The sequence below is a fragment of the Simochromis diagramma genome, unplaced genomic scaffold (genome assembly GCF_900408965.1).
Source record: "Simochromis diagramma unplaced genomic scaffold, fSimDia1.1 OVJJ01000355.1, whole genome shotgun sequence".
Lineage (NCBI taxonomy): Eukaryota > Metazoa > Chordata > Actinopteri > Cichliformes > Cichlidae > Simochromis > Simochromis diagramma.
This window is the reverse complement of record NW_024387174.1, coordinates 238677-256444: the sequence shown is the minus strand read 5'-3', so window position 1 is coordinate 256444 and position 17768 is coordinate 238677. Positions and strand designations below refer to the sequence as shown.

Here is a 17768-nt window from a genome sequence, read left to right as displayed (position 1 = left end):
CAATACAACACAACAACTCTTAGTAATTGCATTTATTAACTTGTGTTCTTAAGAATTATCTTCTTGATATCACACATACATACTTTGTATTTTTAAGATATCTCATTTCCGTCTGGCCTGCAGGGGGTGACTTTCCCCTGCAGGCTCATCTTCTCCAGAAGTGTCCTGATCACACAACAAATAAGAGACGAGAGAAAATTGTACAACCACCAGATGGCGAAAGAGTCCCACTGCAACTTTAAGCCATGAAGGATGTGTCTTGATGTTTGCTTGTGATAAATCTGCTTTATGTGAGTCTTTTTCAGAAAGTAACAGTAATATGTCTGATTATATGTCTTTAATCAGTAAAGTCTCGCTTTGCTAGAAATAAATAAATAATAAAATTGTAAACATGCAGCTGTATGTTAGAAGTCAAAGGGTCCTTAAGTCTTCTGTAAATTGACGGGGATCAAATGAAGGACACAAGTATCTGTTCTTACTCTAATAAATGCTGCTTTAATATCCAACAGACTATTTTCCTTCCTCATCAGCAGTAAACAGCTCGACTGCGTCTGTGCATTTGTGTCCTCCATACTTGTTTCCACAGACATCTCAGGCTTGATGCCACGATGCAGTGTAGAAACCTGACAACCCTCTGACTCATGTTCAAATGTTCAAGGACATTTCTCAGGATCATGTATGACCCCTTTTTGACATTTGGACTTTCATTAATAATATTTGTGTTTCTGAGTCATTTTTGTGGAGACTTCTGTCCAACGTAGTGTCCAAATGAAGCCTGAAGCTTTTCTTCACCCTCTTGTCAGATGGTCAGCAACAAAACTCTGTTCCAACCAATGTCTGATAAGAGATGAGACACAGCAGCTGAGCAAATGATCATTTCATGCTGAAGACATCCTCAGACAGAATTAAATACATACATAAACACAGCCTGGTGCCAATAACACAGCTAATGACACTGCTGTATCACTGGCTTTACTGATTAAAGACCATATCTGAAGGAAATCTTTGAACACAACAGAAAGTGACCTTTTAAACCTGCGACACTGATGCTGCATTCAAGGACCATTACAAACATCTGAAAGGACTTAAGAACATGAAGAAAATGTGACTTGTTTCTCTGTAATGAAGCTGTTTTAGTGAAGAAAGTTGAAAGGTCACAGAGCGACTGCTGAATCTTCTGCTCTAAACATGAACTCTGAACTTTGTGATGCTTCAGGAGGAAAACTGCTTCAGTTATTCTCTCAGATTAGTTTCATATTTTCTGCATCAGATTTGAGTGAGATCCTGGAATGAAGACAGAAGAAAAGACTTTGTTCAAAGTTTGATTTATAGTCAAACCTTCCAGTTTATTCACACAATAAAACATCAACACAATATATGAATTCATTCATTAAAATCACAGTTTTTCCTCATTTGTTTGATGATTTTGACAAAAACAAACACAAACACACACACATGGTCTGCCATACTCATAAAGAGAAATGTCGACATTTTTCAATACAAATATTCCAGAAACATTTAGAGGATAGAGAAGTTTACATTTTCATGTGGAGAAATATTTTAGTAAATGAAAATGATGATGAGCAGTGATAGCCTCCATAAACAGTCACAGGAAAGATCTCCTTTAAAAACTCAGAAACATCAAGAGAACAACTAGAAGATGTGGAGGTACCACCCATAATGTTTGACTGACAGCTGATCTCTGTGCAGAAATGATGGAGAGAAAATAAAATGAAACTAAAACACAGATTTAAACCCACAATATGAAAGACTTCAGTCTATTTCACTTTAGTCAACTCAGCTGTGTCTCCAATTCGCCAAAGCCAAAGTCCAGCATAGAGCGGCTGAGTGAATGTGGTCTGGACTCTGTGGAGGAGAGTCATGGTTTCAGAGACGCTGTAGAAGGACAAAATACCTGCTCTGTGATCCAGGTACACTCCTACTCTGGAGGAACGAGGACCTGAGACACGAGTTTGGATGTTGTTGTACCAAAATGTAAAACTGTTGTTGTCACAATTTAATGCCCAAGATTTGTCATTACGTCCAAATTTACATTCATTACTATTCCCTGTTCTGCTGATATTCTTGTATGCGACTGCTACATAACCTTCTTCCCCTCTCCACTCCACCTCCCAGTAACAACGTCCAGTCAGACTCTCTCTACTCAGGACCTGCCACAATCCAGTGAATCTGTCTGGATGATCAGAATAAGACTGTTGTTGATTCATTACTGTTACTTTTCTGTTCCCCTCTGATAATAACAGCCATGTGTTTGCTGTGTTTGGATCCAGTGTGATTTCACATGAATATTTTAAGAATCCAGCTCTGGTCTTTGGCTCTGCTGGATCTGACAGTAAAACATCCACTTCAGTGACTGTCAGTGAGATGTTTGTCCATTCCTCTCTCAGAATGTCCTGTAGTTTATCTCTGACCTCTGACACAGCTGCTGTCACATCCTCAAAGTAGCTCAGAGGACGGATATTGATGCTGGATGAGTCTGTAGACTCACTGAGTGCTGACAGTGAGGGGTAGTTGTGTAGAAACTGGATGTGATCCTCTGTGTGTGAGAGCTGCTTCAGCTCAGCATCTTTCCTCTTCAGCTCAGTGATCTCCTGCTCCAGCTTCTCCTCAAGCTCTTTGACTCGACTCACTTCAGTTTCCTGCTGGGATCTGATCTGCTGCTTCACATCAGAGCTTCTGTTCTGGATGAGATGGATCAGCTCAGTGAAGATCTTCTCACTGTGCTCCACTGTTTGATCAGCAGACTGATTGATGGCCTCCACCTCCTGTTGAAGCAGCTTCACATCTTTCTCTCTGTCCTGGATTCTCTGCTGGATGTTTTGTCGACTCACCTCCAGCTCTCTCTGCCTCTCAGTCCTTTCTGCTGCAGCTGAGACTGTGTCGTGGCCTTTATGTTCATCCACAGAGCAGAGATAACAGATACTCTGCTGATCAGTACGGCAGAACATCTTCATCACCTCATCGTGACGAGAGCAGATGTTCTCCTGGAGCTTCTTGGAGGGCTCCACCAGCTTGTGTTTCTTTAATTGAACCACATCATAATGAGGCTGAAGGTGTTTCTCACAGTAAGAGACCAAACACCCCAGACAGGATTTCACAACCTTTAGCTTCATGCCAGTGCAGAAATCACAGGCCACATCTTCAGGTCCAGCATAGCAGTGATCAGCAGGAGCAGCTTGGAGTCCAGTCTTCTTCAGCTTCTCCACTAAATCTGCTAACATGGTGCTTTTCACCAGGACAGGCCTCGCTGTGAAAGTCTGTCTGCACTGAGGGCAGCTGTAGATTTTCTTATTTTCCTCTTCATCCCAGAAGCTTTTAATACAGTTCATGCAGTAGCTGTGTCCACAGGGAATAGTCACCGGATCCTTCAGTAGATCCAAACAGACTGAACAGCAGAATTTTGTTTGATCCATTTGCTTCATGTGCTGTGCCGTTTCACCGTCTCTCAGTGACTGTCAGACAGTTTCACTTCCTCTGAACAGAAACAACCTCTGTGCTCTGAAGGGAAACAGATCTCTGCTCTTGTTCACCTCCTACAGGAAATGAGGCTCACCAGCAACTGCATTTACACCATGTTGTTTAGACCCATCCTGATACAGACACATCTGTGAAGGGAGGCACTAAAGAAATATTCTTACAGAGCGACCAAGAGCCAATCACATGATGCAGGGTGTGGTATGTTTGGTTACAGCATGCAGTAACAAGTCTGACCCCTTTAAAGTTTAATAGTTTATCTTTACTTGGTGCTTTGAAATGTGACAGTCAACACTCAGTGAGTTCATTTTATATTTCAAAAAGTTCAGCAAAGTTTAGGATGCTGTGATGAATAAAAATAAATCAAACTTTATATTTTGACATTTTCTAATCTTAGTTCATTCTCACACTTACAGAATGATGCATGGGAACAACTGACTCCACTAAATCAAACCTATGTTCAAATGAGATTATGATCATTAAAAAGTAACAAATATTTAAATTTGATTTTCTATAAGTTTGTGATCCATCTTTGATTACTGATTCCAAGATGGTCTTTACGGAAATCCTGTTTGGCTTTTTAAATTTTATTTCCCTTTTTCAGTTTGCCAGGGCAGCTCTCCACAGTCACTGTCCACATGGGTCAGTGGGAACTAGAAGCACTCTGCTAATGTGTGTGACCAGCAACCTTCAGCATCCTCCCAGTCAGCGTTTACCATCGCCCTGCTGGATATTTTTTTTTGTTTGTGACTGGAGAGTCAGATTTTTTTTGAGGTTGGAGGAACAGCCTCACACTCGCAGAGGTGAGTCAGTTTTCAGAGGTCATTTAAAATCCTCCCACCCTGGTTTTTATGAAGTAGATCTTATTATGTGAAACAATAATATTTCTCTTCCTCTTCACCCTCTACACCAGGGCCGGCCCGTGGCATAGGCCGTATAGGCAAATGCTAAGGGCGCCGTCCATCAGGGGGCGCCACGCCAGTGCCACAAATGTTGAAAAAAAAAAAAAAAGTTGGTACTATTATTTCTAAATACAAAAAATAATCCCACGTTAATTAAAATGCAAAGTAAAGCTTATTTAATATAAATATTATTTGTTACAACATACGCCCCCCCTCCCCGCACGGTGCGCCCCCTCCCTTCCCGTATCATGGTTCCTTTTGGACGTCACCACATCAAAAAATCAACACAAGAGGTCAAAACGGCCAAAACTGTCAGGTGCCCAGGGAAGAAAAAAGAGAAAAGAAGAGGAGGAGAAACGAGAAAAAGACAGAGGTAGGTAACGTTAGCCTACATGAAATTATTTGTCTGAATGTGATAGTAACCTAAATTTTTAGCATTAAGCTAATGTTACATGATTCGCTAATTTCTAATCAATAAATAGCTAGTTAACTGTTTTAACGTCAGTTAATATTGTGGAGGGGGCTAAATTGTTATGGAAAATAATAATGTAACGTTAGGTAATTCCAGTACTCCCACCTTTCCCACCATTCCTCATTTGTATTCATCTTTTAAGCAGGTGTTTTTTGTTTACATTGTTATTGCCTTCTGGTTAGCCAACGTTTACCCTGCAGGTAATAGTCACTTTTCCACCCCTGTATATATTATAGTTGTAAGCCTAGTTGTTAAAGTGCACATCATTAATGTTAATTAAGCAATATCACATGAGAGGGAATGCTGTTTTTTAATATGAGCACTTTTTTTTTTTAAGATGCACTTAAAAAAATGGAAACTACATTTTTTAATGTGGTAGTGGATACAGCCATCTCTTCACTTGATGAGAGATTTCAGAACCTTGGAGAGGTGAATGACAAGTTTGGAGTACTCCTCAATTTCCACAACTTACAAAAAGAAGAGCTGCTACAGCAGTGCCAAACACTGAGTACTACTCTGACCCATGACAGCCAGCCGGACATTAATGGCACAGAACTTGCAATGGAAATGCAGAATTTCCCACCATTGCCATCAAAGAACATGACAAACATGGAACTCTTGACCTTCCTGCATGAGAAGAAGCTGGCAGAAATTTACCCCAACATGTGGGTTGCTCTGAGAATCTTTGCCACTCTTCCTGTTACAGTGGCTGCTGCTGAAAGAAGCTTCTCTAAGCTCAAACTCATTAAAACCTACCTGAGATCTACTATGATGCAAGAACGTCTCAGTGGACTTTCCATCATAAGCATAAATCATGTGGTCTCAAATCAGTTGTCATATGATGATGTTGTAGATGACTTTGCTGCAAGAAAGACTAGGAGAGTAAGGCTGTAGCAGGTGATGTGAGGTTGATGAGGGGGTGGTGTACAGTAATTTGTAAGTCATTCTAGTTAATGCAGTATTAAAAAGCACAACTAGAGAACTCTGTAGGATCCCTTTTTTTGTAATATAGTTGTTAAAGTCATACTGGTTTATTTAATATCTTGTTTTGTGCAGTGCCTTATTTATATTGTATTTTTAATTTATTTTATCCAACTTGTTGACACGTTTTATTGTGTTTGTGTATGTAAAATTTATTGTATTTCATATATTCATTTTTTATTTTTTGTATTCATTTATTTATTCATATATTTTTTTATCTTGTTAATTATTCTGATTGTGAATTTGCTTTCTTTAAGTAAAAAAAAAAAGGTCAAAGACAAAGCTATTCGGTTTCTTGTGAGTACATACACTACACTGCCGATGTAGGGGGGCGCCACCTAAAATCTTGCCTAGGGCGCCAGATTGGTTAGGGCCGGGCCTGCTCTACACACCTGACTTCAGGTACAAGTCTCAGTCATGTCATCTGCAGAAATTCTCGGATGACTCTGCCATTGTGGGTTGTATCAGGGATGGTCAGGAGGAGGAGTGCAGGAGTGTGGTGGACAGCTTTGTCGAGTGGTGTGAGCTAAACCACCTACAACTTAGCATCACAAAGACAAAAGAACTGATCATGGACTTCAGGAAGCATGCTCCTCCTCCTCCTACCGCAGTCACCATCAGAGGGGGCTGATGTAGAGATCGTGGAGGACTACTGTACTGTACCTGGGGGTACACTTGGACTGTAAACTGGACTGGACCAAGAACACCAATGCTGTCTTTAAAAAGGGCAGATTCGGCTTTTCCTACTGAGGCGGCTCAGGTCCTTTAATGCTTGTAGGAAAATGCTGACCATGTTCTATCACTCTGTGGTAGAGAGCGCTGTGTTCTTTGCAGCTGTGTGCTGGGGCAGTGGGGTGAAGACAGCTGATGCCAACAGGCTGAACAAAGTGGTTAAAAAGGCTGGTTCTGTCCTGTGTGTCAGACTGGAGACGTCTCCTCAGACTATTACCAATGTTATTCTGTTCCCTTCCAGACCGTGCAATATTACCCAACAGTACCTTATTGAATATTTGTTTCATCCCTCCATCATACGCTGCTACTCCCTTTATTCAATTGCACAATAATATGTCACTTTATAGAATCGCCTGCACTGATAGTTCAGTTATTTATTCTCCAGGATATAGTTATATATATTACTTCGTTAGAGTTATTTGATACTATGTCTTGCACTATCCTACTGTATATTACTGTACACTACTATTCTTATTGTATATATTGTATATCTTATTCATCTGTTCCTCTGTCTCTCTTGCTGCTTTGAGCATGTACATGACAAAAGAATTTCCCTCGGGATAAATAAAGTTATTCTTATTCTTATTCTTATTTCAGTGACTGCTGCTTATACCACAGGTGAATACACTGTACAGATCCCTGATGGGAGAATCAGCCCTATTTTAGGCATTACCTGTTCCAACAAAGAAGTCTGGTAGATGTTTGTTTACAGTCTGATGATGGGACCACATCCTCAGCGTCTCTGAGTTTGTTTCTTGGTTATTATTCATACACAGTAATGTGATGTATGATGATATCTAGTATAATTGGACCAACCTTGTGCTCTTCATTGATGAAAGCTGTTTGAGTCTGAATGTTTGACCTTGTGTATCTTGTGTTCTCTGGGCTTTGCTGACCTCAATCTTTTTAGAGGATCAGAAAACAAAACCAGGATTACTGTAAATGTTTCTTCTCCAGGTGGATGATGATACGACTGTGTGACACAGGATGCCATCTTTAGTCTAGAGGAAGCAAAGCTCAGAAAGAAGTGTGATATTATATGGTACCCACATGTGTGCTGCTGAGGAGGATGTTCAGGGACGCTTGCAACCAAATCCAAGCCTCCTCAGGTTAGTCGTAGTTGCAGAACGCTATAGAAGGACTGAGACAGCTGAGGTTTAAAATGTTTGGTTAAACGGATGAAAAAGAGATTTTCTTCACTATAATTATCACTTTTTGAAACTTTTGGCAATTTCAAGTTTGTCAAATTACTTTGACACCTGAATTGACATGATATGATATATGATATCAGAAGATGCTCCACCATGCAACATCTCATTGGCTGTAATTTTGATATATAACACCAACCTGTCCTCTAATCTCCTGTCTGTTCACTGGATTGCTGAAATTAAGAGCTAGTTTGATCAATTTAGATCTAAATGATCCAAACTTGAGCTCTAATGTTTAATAGTGGTAATATTCTAGACCTCTTTAAGTCATTTTCACTATTCGACTGTCCAACCAGCCAACTCCAATAAAAGAACGCAGCAGCACTCAGTGATCACAGATGAGCGAGTTCCTGTAACATTCATCATCTGATCCCTGTTGGTCTGTGTGCTTCTGCTTTTGGTAACTATAGTTACCTAACTGTAGTTATCATAACGCAGTCACTATAAACACATGCCATCCACTTTCTAACTACTGGTTACTGGTTACTTCCTGCCAGTTATTTTAGACCCAACACTGTTTCTTCTTGTTCGCCTCAGTGTTGACGTGTCAAATGTTAAACAGCTGGAAATGAAACTACACCAGTGTACTGTGATGTTTCAGCAACATGTGGCAAACGCTGTTCCTGCCATTCATGGTGACGTCACCAGAAACAGCCCCGCCCACCTCAGGACCTCCCCCTGTCATATGTTGATCATGATGATTATGAAGATGACAGTGAGCACAACTAAGACTGTAAAAATCCACGACCAGGATGTTTAGATGTTTTCTAATTATTAATGAATATTAAGAACCTGTTTGTGTTGTTTATCTTTGTTTTTGTGTCATTTGTTATTAATAAAGTTCACAAACTCAGACAGTTTACATTCTGTATGTGTTTTCATCTTTACCAGCCACACTTTAACTGCAATTAAGAAAACAAACGTTAGAAACTGTTGATTCAGTGACTTTATAAAATATTTAAGTGGTTCAGGTAGAGCCAGCTGTTGATTCCCGTGAACACTTACCATATTGTACCTGTACAGCATGTTTTTGTATGAGACAGATTTGTAACAGAGGCCTTGCTCTCAGTAAGTTTGAAGTCATTTCCTGATTTGTTTTGTAATCTCTGCTCTTTCTGTATTCTGCTCAGTTTGAATGCTTTGTCAGCAAAACAGATAACAAGTGAACAATTTTGAATAACAAACTGTAGCATGCACTAATATTACACATCTCCAAACAACAATCCACTGAGACCATGAACTCCACTTCTTTGAAGCATTCTTCTTCTTTTTGGCATGAAAAAGAAAGAAGAAACAGCACGAGCTGCTTTGATCTACCAAAAGGAAAAAACAAGATATCTGAGGTGAAATCAGTCAGGTGAAATAATTAAGATATAAACAGTAATTCAATGCAATGTCTCAGGTAGCTTAGTCTGTTACAACTGTTGATAAAAACTAAACAAATTAACACAGTGTCGGGGAACTGTTGTGTGGGAACTAGTGGCTTTTATGTTTGCAGTCATTTAACTTCCATCTATTCATTTAACTTAGGGGGAAGAAATGTCAGGTTGGTGCAGGCTGGTTAGGTGCATTTGGTCCTCTGTTGTTGTAATTAGATGAGTTGGTTCACTTTGTGGCTCAGCTGTATGTGGGGTTATATCTTGGGCTGGGTATCGATTTTGATTTCTACGATCATTTTGATTCCAATTCACAAGGTCCCGATTCGATTCAATCACCATTTCGATCCAATTTTGACTCAGCATATGAAGATTACGTGATGCTGCTGAAGTGAAGCAGAGCAAAGGTACAGAGGTTTTACTAGAGACACAGCTAAGCGTTTTGCAATTTGGCATCATTTTAAAAAGTTTAGATTTCTTCAGTATTGAACAACCGAAATGAGGCTTTTTTGTCAGAGGTTATTTCATAAAAACAGCACCTGACAGCGCTGTACACAACGGTAGACTGGTGCATAATAAGCAAGTGAATAATGCAGAGAACAGATTTGAGATGGGAAACTGTTCTTGAAGTACACTGAGAGAGAGAGAGCTGTGCAGGAAGTGAGATTTTACCCTGGTGGAACCAAAACAGCAAAGGTAGGAGGGATTTTATGATGATGTTCATCAAATGTGAAGCAGTTTTGATCTTCTTTGCTCCTCGTTCAGTGAATTTTGGTCAGAGAGTGACAAAACCTGCAGCTTCAGAAAATGTGAGATGTCAGCATTCAGCCCCGACAATGTGTCTGTGTACGTGCCATCGGGTGAACGATCCACGCTTTGTGTTTACATCTTTGTGCTGAATCTGTTTAGCTGCTCTCACTTGCTGTAGGTTGCCTCCTCAAGTGGCCGGTCTCCACCATCACTGCAGTGAAGCCTGTTCATTTAATTAATGTTTGCTAATAAAGTGTTTTCATTCACGGTTCTGTGTTGACAGCCCTGCTGTCTAAGGAGTTTCTTTTCTGCAGCTCTACATTTGCAGTTATTTTGTCTAAACTTTGTTTTATGAAACTGACCTTCCTCACCTCTGACCTTTCACACATAGTGGTCACTACAGTGGACAGCTATTCAAAGGCTGTTTTCTTGTATTTGTGTCAGTGTTGATGATATACTTGCACATAAACACAACACACAGTGTCAAATTCACAAGTTGAAACATATGTTGTCCACCTAAGTGGACATGTAAAAAACTCTTTGAAAACGACGTTTAAAAAACTCAAGTTCAAAAATCTTTTTTTCATGACTAAAGATGAATAAAAATACTTAAGAAAACAATCCTGAGTGAGGTTGTCATAATTCATCCATGGTAAATGGCCTGTATTTGTATAGCGCTTTACTAGTTCCTAAGGACCCCAACGCGCTTTACACTACATTCAGTCATCCACCCATTCACACACACATTCACACACTGGTGATGGCATCTACATTGTAGCCACAGCCACCCTGGGGCGCACTGACAGAGGCGAGGCTGCCGGACACTGCCGCCACCGGGCCCTCTGACCACCACCAGTAGGCAACGGGTGAAGTGTCTTGCCCAAGGACACAACGACTGAACGGAATCGGAAGGTTTGCTCGAACCGGCAACCTTCCGATTACAAGGCGAACTGGGGGCCACGATCGCCCCCATCATCCATGAAAGGATTAATAACGAGCCCGTGTGCCTTTTGTAACTGTTACGTTTGCACTGGCTCTTGTAACCTCTCCTGGGGTGTAACTTCCTCTCCAGGTGGCGCTGTCAACACCATCTAGTTGCCTTTACCTGTTTTCCACCTTTGTGCCACCACATTTGCATATATCTCTATCAATTAAGTCTGATTTGAGGTCTGCCATATTTTAAATTCAGCTATTTCTCTCAGAAATTTGGGATCTAAATGACAAATCTGTTATACTGTCACTGTTTAGTGCAAATGACTCATTGGGACATATAAAATTACAAATTTTAAAATTTTTATTAAATCGCTTCACCTGATATCGAGTGTCCAAGAATATCAAACCTGTAAAAATTGTTTACGGTCAGAATTTATAAAAACTAATTGTAAGTAAATTCAAACACGTGAGCTTTTCTTTGTGTTGAATATCAACACTTAAGACTGTGAGCTTTACTTTAGAACAACCAACAACTGAGTTGAGTTTGCTTTATGTTACATTGTAAATATGTTAGGTTCTGGTGTTTAGTATTAGTTAGGGTTTAGTTGAGATTTCACCTAGTTTATGTTTCTCCTCCGTCTCCTTGTTTGAGTCTCTTTCTGTTTTTTTCCATGTGTTATCTCCTCGTCTATAGGTTCCCTTTGTGTCTCGCTCCCTCTGTCTCGTGTCAAGCTTGCGTGTCCCAGTTCATGTCTCAATGTTTCCTGTTTTATTGTGGATTCTGTTCCATAATCAGTGTGTTTAGTTGTACTTATCCTGTGGCGTTCAGGTACATTTGTGTCAGCTGTGTTTCCACTTCCCTCATTACCCTTCTGTGTATTCATGTCCTCTGCCTTCCCCTGTTCTTTGTCAGGTTGTGTGTTTTCTCCATGTCAAGTCACGTCTGGTCACAGCGTTTTATTTCTACTTCTCAGGTTCATGCTCATGTTTTTTTTCTTCATGTTCCTGTTCAGTTTCATGTTTCAGTCATCATAGTAATTTAGCTGCTCCCAGTTTAGTTTGTAGTTTAGTTTGTCCCAGGACGTTTTGCCTTAATTGTTTTCCATTTTTGACTTCAGCCCAAAAGAAACGGTTCACCTTTTTTACATTTTTTTTTTTTACTTTGATTTTCTCCTTTGTCTGCGTTTTCGGTCCACGTCATAACACTGTCATTCCAAATGTCTATTGATAACAAGAAAACTTTTTAGTACACAATCTAGATTTCTCCCCAACTTTAGAATCTGTCGGCTTTGTCTGCTGGTCTGAAGTCAATAAACCACAAGAAAGATGATTTTAGTCATTTTATTTGCATCGTGCAGTTTGACTGTATCCATTCAATTAAACTTTATTTATATAGCGTCAAATCACAACAAAAGTCGCCTCAAGGTGCTTTATATTGTAAGGCAAACCCTACAATAATACATACAGCGAAAAAAACCCAACAATCATATGACGTCCTATGAGCAAGCACTTAGGGAACAGTGGGAAGGAAAAACTCCCTTTTAATACGAAGAAACCTCCGGCAGAACCAGGCTTAGGGAGGGGCGGGGCCATCTGCTATGACCAATGACATTCCAACCAATGTCTGATAAGAGATGAGACACAGCAGCTGAGCAAATGATCATTTCATGCTGAAGACATCCTCAGACAGAATTAAACACATACATAAACACAGCCTGGTGCCAATAACACAGCTAATGACACTGCTGTATCACTGGCTTTACTGATTAAAGACCATATCTGAAGGAAATCTTTGAACACAACAGAAAGTGACCTTTTAAACCTGCGACACTGATGCTGCATTCAAGGACCATTAAAAACATCTGAAAGGACTTAAGAACATGAAGAAAATGTGACTTGTTTCTCTGTAATGAAGCTGTTTTAGTGAAGAAAGTTGAAAGGTCACAGAGCGACTGCTGAATCTTCTGCTCTAAACATGAACTCTGAACTTTGTGATGCTTCAGGAGGAAAACTGCTTCAGTTATTCTCTCAGATTAGTTTCATATTTTCTACATCAGATTTGAGTGAGATCCTGGAATGAAGACAGAAGAAAAGACTTTGTTCAAAGTTTGATTTATAGTCAAACCTTCCAGTTTATTCACACAATAAAACATCAACACAATATATGAATTCATTCATTAAAATCACAGTTTTTCCTCATTTGTTTGATGATTTAGACAAAAACAAACACAAACACACATGGTCTGCCATACTCATGAAGAGAAATGTCGACATTTTTCAATACAAATATTCCAGAAACATTTAGAGGATAGAGAAGTTTACATTTTCATGTGGAGAAATATTTTAGTAAATCAAAATGATGATGAGCAGTGATAGCCTCCATAAACAGTCACAGGAAAGATCTCCTTTAAAAACTCAGAAACATCAAGAGAACAACTAGAAGATGTGGAGGTACCACCCATAATGTTTGACTGACAGCTGATCTCTGTGCAGAAATGATGGAGAGAAAATAAAATGAAACTAAAATACAGATTTAAACCCACAATATGAAAGACTTCAGTCTATTTGAGCTTAATCAACTCAGCAGTGGCTCCATAATCATCAAGATTATAGTAAACCATCAGTCCAGCATAGAGCGGCTGAGTGAATGTGGTCTGGACTCTGTGGAGGAGAGTCATGGTTTCAGAGACGCTGTAGAAGGACAAAATACCTGCTCTGTGATCCAGGTACACTCCTACTCTGGAGGAACGAGGACCTGAGACACGAGTTTGGATGTTGTTGTACAAAAATGTATAACTGTTGTTGTCACAATGTAATGACCAAGATTTGTCATTATATCCTAATCTACATTCATCTCCTTTTCTGCTGATATTCTTGTATGCGACTGCTACATAAACTCCTCCCCCTCTCCACTCCACCTCCCAGTAACAACGACCAGTCAGACTCTCTCTACTCAGGACCTGCCGCCATCCAGTGAATCTGTCTGGATGATGAGAATAAGACTGTTGTTGATACACTGCTGTTACTTTTCTGTTCCTCTCTGATAATAACAGCTTTTTGTGTGCTGTGTTTGGATCCAGTGTGATTTCACATGAATATTTTAAGAATCTATCTCTGGTCTTTGGCTCTGGTGGATCTGACAGTAAAACATCCACTTCAGTGACTGTCAGTGAGATGTTTGTCCATTCCTCTCTCAGAATGTCCTGTAGTTTATCTCTGACCTCTGACACAGCTGCTGTCACATCCTCAAAGTAGCTCAGAGGACGGATATTGATGCTGGATGAGTCTGTAGACTCACTGAGTGCTGACAGTGAGGGGTAGTTGTGTAGAAACTGGATGTGATCCTCTGTGTGTGAGAGCTGCTTCAGCTCAGCATCTTTCCTCTTCAGCTCAGTGATCTCCTGCTCCAGCTTCTCCTCAAGCTCTTTGACTCGACTCACTTCAGTTTCCTGCTGGGATCTGATCTGCTGCTTCACATCAGAGCTTCTTTTCTGGATGAGATGGATCAGCTCAGTGAAGATCTTCTCACTGTGCTCCACTGTTTGATCAGCAGACTGATTGATGGCCTCCACCTCCTGTTGAAGCAGCTTCACATCTTTCTCTCTGTCCTGGATTCTCTGCTGGATGTTTTGTCGACTCACCTCCAGCTCTCTCTGCCTCTCAGTCCTTTCTGCTGCAGCTGAGACTGTGTCGTGGCCTTTATGTTCATCCACAGAGCAGAGATAACAGATACTCTGCTGATCAGTACGGCAGAACATCTTCATCACCTCATCATGACGAGAATAGATGTTCTCCTGGAGCTTCTTGGAGGGCTCCACCAGCTTGTGTTTCTTTAACTGAGCAACATCATAATGAGGCTGAAGGTGTTTCTCACAGTAAGAGACCAAACACACAAAACAGGACTTGAAGGCTTTCATTTTTCTCCCAGTGCAGACATCACAGGCCACATCTTCAGGTCCAGCATAGCAGTGATCAGCAGGAGCAGCTTGGAGTCCAGTCTTCTTCAGCTCCTCCACTAAATCTGCTAACATGGTGTTTTTCACCAGGACAGGCCTCGCTGTGAAAGTCTGTCTGCACTGAGGGCAGCTGTAGATTTTCTCCTTTTCCTCTTCATCCCAGAAGCTTTTAATACAGTTCATGCAGTAGCTGTGTCCACAGGGAATAGTCACCGGATCCTTCAGTAGATCCAAACAGACTGAACAGCAGAATTTTGTTTGGTCCATTTGATTCATGTGCTGTGCCGTTTCTCCGTCTCTCAGTGACTGTCAGACAGTTTCACTTCCTCTGAACAGAAACTACCTCTGTGCTCTGAAGGGAAACAGATCTCTGCTCTTGTTCACCTCCTACAGGAAATGAGGCTCACCAGCAACTGCATTTACACCATGTTGTTTAGACCCATCCTGATACAGACACATCTGTGAAGGGAGGCACTAAAGAAATATTCTTACAGAGCGACCAAGAGCCAATCACATGATGCAGGGTGTGGTATGTTTGTCTGACCCAGGTAAACTGGTTTAACTGGTTTAAAAGTAGTTTCAACTGGGACAGCCCAACTTTTCTTGAATTATGACAGTCAACTCTCAGTGAGTTCATTTCATATCTTCAAAAAGTTCAGCAAAGTTTAGGATGCTGTGATGAATAAAAATAAATGACACTTTATATTTTGACATTTTCTAATCTTAGTTCATTCTCACACTTACAGAATGATGCATGGGAACAACTGACTCCACTAAATCAAACCTATGTTCAAATGAGATTATGATCATTAAATAGTAACAAATAATTAAATTTAGCAACAACAAATGCAGATCGGTCCACAGTGTTTACAAAAACAAACAAACAAACATTATTTTGTAGTCTTTCCTGTGTACACAGTCACTGTGGATTTTCAATGAAAACATCAAGATGTGCTTGAAATGCAAACTTTCAAGTTTAATTCAAGGTTTTAGTAAAAGTTTGCCTGAACTGTTTAGTAATTGTGATAATACATCACAAACTATCCTGGATTCCCCACATTACTCATACCAAAGGCAAAATATCGAAGTCTCTGGCAATTCTCTATAAGGTCAAGTATCTCATAAATCAAACATCATTATATACTCTCTATTGTTCTATTATACTGCCGTACATGACATACTGTGTGGAAGTGTGGGGAAACAGGTATAAGACACACACTTATCCAATATACATTCTGCAAAAAAGAGCAATAAGGATAACAAATAAAGCTACTTCAAGAGAACCATCAAATCCACTTTTTATCAAATTAAATATTCTCAAATTTAAAGATTTGGTTGACCTCAGAACTGCGCAAACAATGTACAAAGCAGCAAATAAATCTTTGCCCCACAACATTCAGAACTTGTTCCAAATAAGGCCAAATACTCATGGCCTGACAGGAATCCTTGTGTTCAGCAAGCCAGTAGTAAGGACAAATGTAAAATATCAGAGCATTACAGTCAGAGGAGTTAGTGTGTGGAACACCTGTACAGATGAAATCAAGACAAGTACATCAATACAAAAAATTCACACGATTGTTCAAAAATAATAAATTCCATGAATATAGGAAATCTTCCTCTCAGTGACTAAGTTGTCTCATTGTGTCCTCATCTTTTTTTTTTTTTTTTTTTTTTTTTTCAATAGATCAAGGCCTGAGTAACCCAACCTTAAGTGTTAATTAAGGTGCTGGTCACATAGATATTAAACAAGCTCAGAGATTAAGCGAGTGTTATAGACAGGGTGATTAGTTTATGTAAAAATGTAGTTTGTTGTTGTTCTGGTTTACGTGCTGAAAATGGTTTTTATTTGTGTATGTTCAATGTGTTAGACTTGTACATAGTTAACCATATATGATCAAGTAATGTTGAATCCTGGATATGGATTTGTAAGCAATGAAATTTGAAATAAGGGGGTAGGAACAAGAAAAGTGTAAACTTTATCCTACTCCTTTTCCAGCACAAGCATTCTGTAGACAAAGATATTTAAATGAAATCTTGATGATTTTTAAGTTTTTGTTTTATATATTTGCATGTTCGAAATAAAATTCTATCTATCTATCTATCTATCTATCTATCTATCTATCTATCTATCTATCTATCTATCTATCTATCTATCTATCTATCTATCTATCTATGTCACAGGCTGGGTCTGCTGACCCAGCGCTCTGAGTTCATGTTTGTATTTGTCTCATTTTGTTATGTGATTTAGTTTGTGTTATTTCCTATCTGCCTTTAGTTTAGGCAGTTATTGTTCCTGGGTTTTCTATGTTTTGGGGTTTTGTATTTATTCCTCACATATTAGGTCTGTTAAGTTGTGTTGTCATGTTTAGTTTTAGTATTTCCTGTTTTATTTTGACTATGTCATGTGTTCTTTGTTCATTGTATTTAGCTTTCCTCTCCTGGTCCTGTCATTAGGTTTATGTCTGTCAGCTGTTCCCCCATGTGTCCCCACTTCCCCTGATCACCTCATGTCTGTATTTAAGCCTTTTGTTTTCTTCATGCCATTGTTGGTTCGTCTGTTTATCTCACCAGGGTCACAGTTATAGTCATGGTCTTAGTCTGTTTACCTCACCTCAGTCATAGTTCTAGTTTTCGTCTGTTATGTATTATTAGTCTTAGTCATGGTCTTTGTTTGTTATTCTCCACCACAGTCATAGTTTAGGTTTTGGTCTCAGTACTATTTAGTATTTTGTTTCTTAGTGTTTTGCCTGTTTGTTTTGGTCTCTTGGTTCATTCCCTGCCGTCATCGCAATAAAGGTTCACTTTTCTGTTAATCATTACAATTCCTCGTCATCATCTGCTTTTGGGTCCTGTTTCCACACACATCGGCGCACCCCGCCGTGACTAACTATCTATCTATCTATCTATCTATCTATCTATCTATCTATCTATCTATCTATCTATCTATCTATCTATCTATCTAT

The 17768-nt window shown here is 39.6% G+C and overlaps 2 protein-coding genes and 1 long non-coding RNA gene across 3 annotated transcripts; 1 reads left to right on the top strand and 2 right to left on the bottom strand.

Annotated features, from left to right (window-relative positions):
- Positions 1-1657: 1657 nt before the first annotated feature.
- LOC120744759 (tripartite motif-containing protein 16-like) lies at positions 1658-3704 on the bottom strand. Its single transcript, XM_040049299.1, has one exon. It carries the CDS (start codon positions 3441-3443, stop codon positions 1779-1781), a length of 1665 nt encoding a protein of 554 aa, XP_039905233.1. The 5' UTR covers positions 3444-3704; the 3' UTR covers positions 1658-1778.
- A 699-nt stretch (positions 3705-4403) lies between these two features.
- LOC120744753 lies at positions 4404-5340 on the top strand. The gene is made up of 2 exons (XR_005698455.1): positions 4404-4770; positions 5207-5340. It is a non-coding gene; the product is annotated as an uncharacterized LOC120744753 (long non-coding RNA).
- Positions 5341-13285: 7945 nt separating this feature from the next.
- Positions 13286-17394, bottom strand: LOC120744873 (tripartite motif-containing protein 16-like). Its single transcript, XM_040049465.1, has 2 exons — positions 17374-17394; positions 13286-15111 (listed from the first exon to the last, which is right to left on the bottom strand). The coding sequence occupies exons 1-2, from the start codon at positions 17392-17394 to the stop codon at positions 13411-13413; spliced, it is 1722 nt and encodes a 573-aa protein (XP_039905399.1). The 3' UTR covers positions 13286-13410.
- Positions 17395-17768: the final 374 nt, after the last annotated feature.